This window comes from Miscanthus floridulus, chromosome 8 (genome assembly GCF_019320115.1).
Source record: "Miscanthus floridulus cultivar M001 chromosome 8, ASM1932011v1, whole genome shotgun sequence".
Classification (NCBI taxonomy): Eukaryota; Viridiplantae; Streptophyta; class Magnoliopsida; order Poales; family Poaceae; genus Miscanthus; species Miscanthus floridulus.
In genome coordinates, this window is record NC_089587.1 from 178,927,873 (window position 1) to 178,935,893 (window position 8,021).

Consider the following 8,021-nt stretch of genomic DNA (forward strand, 5'->3'; position numbering starts at 1 on the left):
GTCGGGGTTGGGTTGGGTTGGGTTGGGTTGGAGGACGAGTACGGACAGGGCTGCGAATATATAGGCGCTGTGGTGCGAGTAGTTGACCTTGCGGCCGTGGTGGCCCCTACCTATGGGCGAGGAGTACGACTCATTGTGAAGCTGAACATGATGCCAATCATGTGATCAAAAGTCAGAGCTTTACGAGGCAGGGCAAAGGGCAGGGCAGCAGCAGCCAGTTTAATAATGTAAGTCCGTCTCCGACATGTTACCAAACCTAAATTCAAAATGAGTCTTCAACACAGTGCCTATGGCCTATAATAGAGTATCTATATGAAATAACTATTTTGGATGTTAGGAAAGACATAACCCAAATCTAAGTATCATCTCTCCTGAAGACCTATTTATAGAAATGGTTGTTTTTTTGGGTTTCATCCCTTACGGGTCGAGTTTTTTTTTATCGTTGGGAAGACAAAAATATGTATCGATAGCGTTACCTAAAGTACGAATATGCCTTGTATTTTGAGTGTTTGTCTAATAATGTTTCGGAACCTGATTTGCTTGTAGAGAGCCCCAAAAGATTCCCGGCCGTCTGGGATGCGGCAACTGCGGCGGCCGACTCCGTCCTGCGAATCCGCGAACCGGCACGCAGGGGGCGAACGAACTGCGGCTCCTCAGCTGCCGTCTCGTGGCGCCGTGCTGGCGATGCATGTCCTCCAGCGGCGCGGTGACCGGGCAGGCCAGGCCGACAAGGTGTACAGGAGATTCACTCATCATTCACAGATCACAGGTATCAGTTGCTCACCGCGTGGTCTTGTCGGCCTGCAATGCAAAGCACGGCCGCGCAGCCGCAAGCCCCCAAGGCAGATGATGACAATGGAGCGTCGTATCGTACGGCCGCGGATCCAGCGGCGACGAAACGTGCTGTTTCCGCGCGTCTGAGGTTACGGTCCTTTATCTGCGCAGTCACCGGCCAGTCGGCCACGGCCAGCTCCAAATGTGTTCCTTCTTGCTATCCATAGAATATCTGCAACACAATCGAAGCTCCATCGGCGAACGAAGTCGGACACAACATCTTCGACTGGATCATCGAATTCATTTCAGGTTACGTATGAACTCGTCGCTGACGGTGGCCCCTGTTGATTTGTTTCGACCAAACTAGCAGAGCGACAGCATGCCGGCACCAATGACGTGGCAAAACCCTTGCATTGATTCGCCGATTAGAAATGTACTCCGTACATACAGTGATGCAGGAGACGTACACACCAGGGAACAGGGTCATGTGACCCTTAGCGCAGATTAAGGGCTACGAGGTGCAGCGTTTGTTTGACTCTCGCCTCTACCTCCGCGACCGCGTAACAAGAATTAGCGACAAGGCGCACGGCTTATCAAAGAGCAGATGTCATGCATGACAGTGATAGGAGGTTCGGCTGAGCTAGCGATCCTTGATTCGTCAGATCAAACTTGTATATAGCTAGGCTACTGATGATGGATAAATAAAAGGAAGGCACCGAATTATTGAGGGGATGATGCCTTCTGTAGGCATTGTTAAATTCCCAGTACTTGCATTGTTAGCTTGGAGGTGTTCACCACGCAGCCTGAGTTTTTTTTTTTGGTTGTTGGACTCAGCTGCAATGTTAGCATTTTCTGTTAGTCGGCACCTCAGCTTTGATGTGGCCTTCCTTTTTTTTTGGGGTAAAACTGACTCGCTGTTGCCACTGATCTTCTGCTCGTCTTTACGGCTCCTCCGTGGCCTTGATTCCATTTCAAGGATATTGGTGCAGAAGTTTAGTAATACGTCAACTATCTCTCAAATGCTTTGCTTTATAAAAGAATCCAACCAAGGAACCATACAACTAGTAAGATGTATGCACTGTTTTTTCGGCACTACTTCAGCAGAAATTTTCAACGAACAAACAGTGTTTTTCTCTCATAACAAATCAACATCACCATCAGCAGCAGCTAAATTTCCTCTCACAACAAATCAGCATCAATGACAATCACAAACTCTACAAGAAATCCATCACTAAGCAAAACAAAACAATTCCACCGGTGTACCACATGCGTCCATTTCCAAACAGCTATATCAAATAGGATGATGCACCACTTATAGAGACAACATATATATTTCTTCCAAATCTTGTCATAAATCATAAATTACAAACACACAGTGAGGATACTACCAACCACTTTACAAAAACAACATATATACACACACACACACACAATTAAGGACGAGTGACAGTCCATTTTAGCGAGGTGGGCCTACAAATGGTCATCACAAATTCTCTGCTTTACTCAACCATGCGATGCTCGGTGGTAAGTTCGATCAAGGAACCTCTACCGCATACCTTCGAGCCCTGCTCAACACACGCTTGTACCGAGTATTTTTTTCTATTATTGCTTTATAGGTCTGCTGCTCAACATAGCTTGTACCAAGTATTTTCCCCATTATTGTTTTATAAGTCTGCCTTTAACGTCTTTCCACAATAGGACTGCCACCAGCCGAGCATCGCATAGTCGCATTATGTGATGGCTAGCCTCAACGAGCATAGCATCCCCAACAGGATAACCAAATCGCCAGTCGGGTTGAAAGCTAAAAAAAAAGGAGAAATGGAGAATATAGGTATGCATAGCATTGAAGATGAGAGAGTTTTTTCGGAGTACGTGTGAGCCTAGCGACTGTGGGCTTAGCGGACAACAAAATTTCACTAGAGCTAACGATTTGCGCACCGCGGGGACGCTGTTGGGGATGTGCTTAGGAGTATCGAGTATGTGTTGGCTCTGGCGATTTGAGCGTTGGGACCAACGCCCTAAGGATTATGTGTTGAGCTGACGATTTGAGTAGCGTCTCCACCAGAGCTAGAGCTGGTGGTGATTTGAGCACCGTTGGACATCCTAAGGATTATGTGTTGGCTACTTGGTTATGTGTTGAGGTGGCAAATTGAGAATCGTTGGGTGTTGTTGATGGCACCCTAAGGAGTATGCGTTGAGCTGGTGATTTGAGCACGGTTGGAGGCGTCCTAAGAATGTATGTTGGCTACTTGGATGTGTGTTAAAGACGCCCTAATAAATGTGTTGAGGACGCTCTAAAGAGTTTGTATTGGCTACTCTTTTTTTATTGGGTACAACTTGGACGTACACAACCCACACACTCCCACATTCACACTAGTGCGTGGAAAACACGCAGTACCATCGAACACGCATGCGTAAGTGTGCCTAAAATTTCTAGAAAAATGTGCGATCACCAAAGTTTAAACTCTGATGAGTAACACCCCACTAGACAGCCCGACCACTGGGCCTATTCGCGTTTGCATTGGCTACATGACTGTTTGTGTTGTAGGGTACACAAGAGTGAACTAAAAAAAATACTAAAAGCTCCGGACCACATGCCCATTCGCGATTGTGTTGGCTACTTGGCTGTGTTGTAGGGTACGACAAGAGTGAACTAAAAAAATACTAAAAGCTCCAAATAAACTACGGACCCAAATAGCAAATCGTGCAAACACTCGCTCATGAACACCTTGCACAACTCGAGAAAATGCAGTCAACCAACCGGCGTCTATTTAGCTGAACACTACTGTGCGACAACTTGGATAATAACTCCAAATAGACGTGAGTTTTAATATATGATGCCAGCACATTCTGCTCAAACCAAACTTTCATTCACATAAAAATTCAAACAAGTCAGGATTCACCAAACTTTCATTCACATAAAAATTCAAACAAGTCAGGATTCAGAGTCAAATGTGTCCATTTGGCTTTCCCTATGCTACAACTTTAGCTACACGAGTTTCAAACAAGATTGAAACTCCCTTACAGCTTTACATACAGATTGGTCTACCGTACTTTTTCAGCCAACGAACAGTATTTCTCTTTCACAACAAATCAGTCAACAGTACTTTCAGCCATGGCTTATCAGCCAAGCGAACAGGGCATATATATACCACTGACCAGTAGAAAAAAGAAAAGTACAGACTGTCAAATACAAAGACATCAAATCCGACAAACAAGGTCGGCTGTAAGGAATACCATCTTCTTCGCCCAAAACGCTTTGGTGAAGAAGGCTGCAAGGAATATCATCTTCTTAGCCCAAACCCTTCCGTGAAGAAGGCTGCAAGGAATTTCATCTTCTTCGCCCAAACCCTTCGGTGAAGAAGGGATGCCTCAATGCCTCTTGTGCTGTTAAACGGTCTGCTCGATCATACTTCAGCAGCCCTTGCAAAAGGTCAATGAAATCTCCTGCAGCCTGATCCACATTTTGCATCACCAGATTCTGCCATGAACACAGACAACATCGACATAAGTTTCACGTGCTGACTAAATGAATGTTTTGTCAAGCATTGCTTAGACATACCTGAAGCCTGGACAATTTCATCACAGCTTTCATACTCTCCCGTGAAGTGCAACCCTCAGGCCAATTCAGGCGTACTTTTCTGATGTATTTGTCACTGTGCCGACTACAAACAAGGATTAATAAGCACAAGACATCGACCAGACCTCACAGGACTGATGTTCAGACTACATTGGTATGAAACATACTCTGCCCTCTTAAGCATATGGTACGGCAAAGGTCCGAGAACCCTCTCCATCATAGCCAGATGTTCCAAGTTTTCGTGAGTCTGGAATAACGCCTCACCCTGCAGAACCTTGGTAACTCAGATTCCCTGTACTTGTACATGCCAAATCAAACCTAGGCCCAATAACATACCGTGCAAAGCTCAACAAGAATACAACCAACACTCCAGATATCACAAGGGTAACTCCATCCAAGTCCTGAACACAAGATCCACGCAGTCATAAAATGTCACCAAATCAGGCTGAACTAGGAAAAGCTTTTCACTGGACACGATGGATACCCAATATAACTTCTGGAGCCCGATAGTGCCTCGTTGATACCACATAACTCTGATCCTGTTGATCATAGGTAGTGCTACCAAAATCAATCACCTTGATAGCACTGGACTTGGGCAACCGCTTGTAATAGGATCCCTCCTTTGGGGATCGGGATGAAACCTAGCAAATGAAAAGAGGATCAGAACCATATTTTTCGATGTTCACTAAGCAATACAACAGAAATAAACAAGCACAGCACAAGGTAAATCTTGAGTAGGTGAATTAAATAAAAAGAACAAAATATACTTTGTAATCGGGCACTTTAATGTACTCCGGAGAAACAAGGAGAATGTTCTCAGGCTTTAAATCAGTGTGTATGAGGCGCAATTCATGCATAACTGCAACACATTACAGAGAGGGGGTAAATACATAAACATCCCAAGATGTTAGATATTCCTTAGAGGATAAGCAGGAGTAATGGATTAATGATAGGCTGCAATGCAGCACAGATAGTGCATAAAACTAATGTATATGCGTTATAGTGCAGGAGGGGTAATAGAAAGAACTGTGCACACACATGCTATACATTCCAACAGTTGTTTGGCAATCTCCCGAACTAGGGCAATTGGGAATGAGCGGTAATTGTTTTTCTTCAGAAAATCATATAAGCTTGGTCCAAGCCTCTCAAAGACCTGCTCACCATTAATCCAAATTCACCAACGTTTAAGCACCACATGGTTATCTTTTTGGGTCAGTTCATAATTGCCATAATCTAACAATGTACTTACAATACAGATATGGTTACGACAGTCAAACCAGTTCCGAATTTGAACACAACTGCAAAATAGACCAGCTTATATATACAAGCAATCTTATGAATGTAAAGCACACAGAGAGGTGCTAAGGGCGCGTTTGGTTTCCGGATGAATGAAACCTGGCTCTTATTCTAACGTCCTGGCTCCGGCCGGTCAGGCTTAGCACATGCAGCTTCTCTTGTTTGGTTATCGTTTCTGTCTAGCCAAGTCACGGAGAGACGCTGTTTGGTAGCTCCCTTGTCCCGCACCACTGCTCTCTCATTCGGTACCTCACGCCCAAGTGCGCTGCACCACGGCAGCCTGGCCCGATAGAAACGAAAAAATTTCTCGTATCCACAGAGCCAGCTTCGGGCGTCCTTTTTGCATGGCCTGGGACAGGCCTAGTGGCTAGCACAGCCAACCAATCATGCTCTAGCTGCACGCGAGGAGCCTGGTTGGGCTGCATCCAGGAAACCAAACGCGCCCTAACTGAACCAGCGGACTCACCTGGATCTACTTTCATCATATTTACAAAGCTGCTCAAGCATGCCAATTTCTATCATTGCAGCATCCCTGTACTTCTTAATGCCCCTGATGATCTTGATAGCCACCATTTCTTTCCTTTCCTTATCCCAACACTCCAACACCTGACCAAAGGTACCTGATGTATTCCAGACACATTCAGTTATGAACATAACCTGCCGCGTGTATTGCGCTTGCGCAGCATCCCAATGCGAGTTAATCAATTATTTCACAAGACATGGCCATCCAAACTGACCTTCTCCCATTTTTGCATTGATCTTATCTGCAAACATAGAAAAGAATCGATAAGAACCAACCATGGAAACAGATTCATATGGGCAACAAGAGACGATGAAGGCAGATAATTACAGCGAGATGTGAGGTTATCTCCAACAGCAAAAACATAATGCCCATCCTTGTCATCTTCCCTCAGAGGAGGGCAACCATCTCGAGGCTGCTCTTGGTTGACTTGAGAAGAAACACAGCCCGAAGAGAGGCCCAACGCCACAGCACTGATGGCACTCACAACTTCTTGTCCACAAAGTCCTAACTGAAAATGGAAAGAAGAACCAATAAATTATCCATCTAACTGAGCAATTAAGCAACCAAATCACCACAAAATCCTGCTACACCCAGCTTATATATAATACAAATTTAGAAAGTTCCCAAGTTCTTCAATGGTACAGTTAATTCGCCTTCAGTGACTACACAAATTTACCTATACTCCAATTTGTAAATTAAAGTCTACCTATAAACACAAAATAGGACGAGCAGATCATTACAAAAGGTAGAATAAATAACGAAGAAACAGTATGATTATACAGATTATAACCCATACCAATCCAAATAATACTATCGACACGAAAAAGAGCAACGCCAACCACACCCACCACCCACCATACGCTCCCTAGCAATAGTAATAGCATCTGGGAGGAATATGATAGGTCCACACCAAAACGATTCAATCTACGGCGACGAGTACTGCTATTCTACAGATCCACCACTTAACCCTAGAACAAGAGCACCAATAGACGCGCTGCGCATGGCAGTTAACCCTAGAAAGAGCACCAATAGACGCGCTGCGCATGGGAAATCGACATCCCAGTGATAGGTCGGCGAGAGAAAACAGAAGCGGTAAAAGATGCTATACCTGATACATCTCGGCGGGGCCGACGTCCCACCCGAGCCGCGGCCGCGTAACCTGGTACATCTCGGCGGGGCCGACGTCCCACCCGAGCCGCTGCCGCTTGCGCGGCCGGCTGTCCAGCGGCGCGCGGGGCATCTCGGCGATGCACTCCATCGGTCCCTCGAATCCAATCGGAGGGGAGGCCGGAGGCTAGGCGAAGCGGAGGCGGCGGCTGGATTGGGATTGGTCTCGGCGTGCGGGTGAGGACACGATTGATTCCGATGCGCTAACCCTAGCGACCCGCCGCGCTTGATGAGCCTTTTAGCCGTGTGCCGTTATAAAGGATGGTGCGGCATATGTGCCACAAAAAATTCGAACACACTTATTTGCTATGACATTTTATTTTTTTTCTACCAAATCAATTACGTTTACTTTCTGTTTGATAGCCTGACACGTGGGCTGGTCAGTGAAAATGTCCAAAATATCCTAGTCAAGGCGTAAACTGCCCTTCCGCCGACCGCAGCCTCCTTCCTCGGCTTCCTCTTCCGGGTGCCGCGGCCTCAGCTGCTCCGCGAGCGCTTCATCGGACCAACTGACCAACCCCAAAAAAGCCAAAACCCTTCCCCATCTGAGGTCGTCTCACTACTCATCTCCCGCATCGCGCCGCCGTCGCCGTCTCGCACGCGGGGCACAGGACGCGCGCGATCCCCTCGCGTCCGGATCGCCATGGCCTCCACGGCATTCGCCGCCGCCAAGTTCTTCCC

The 8,021-nt window shown here is 46.3% G+C and overlaps 1 protein-coding gene across 1 annotated transcript; it reads right to left on the minus strand.

Moving 5' to 3' along the window:
- Positions 1 to 3,672: 3,672 nt before the first annotated feature.
- LOC136477622 (serine/threonine-protein kinase AFC2-like) lies at positions 3,673 to 7,584 on the minus strand. The gene is made up of 12 exons (XM_066475834.1): positions 7,282 to 7,584; positions 6,501 to 6,681; positions 6,388 to 6,414; positions 6,117 to 6,270; positions 5,604 to 5,652; positions 5,393 to 5,507; positions 5,122 to 5,213; positions 4,839 to 4,995; positions 4,691 to 4,755; positions 4,522 to 4,619; positions 4,337 to 4,439; positions 3,673 to 4,255 (listed from the first exon to the last, which is right to left on the minus strand). Exons 1-12 carry the CDS (start codon positions 7,429 to 7,431, stop codon positions 4,106 to 4,108), a joined length of 1,341 nt encoding a protein of 446 aa, XP_066331931.1. The 5' UTR covers positions 7,432 to 7,584; the 3' UTR covers positions 3,673 to 4,105.
- Positions 7,585 to 8,021: the final 437 nt, after the last annotated feature.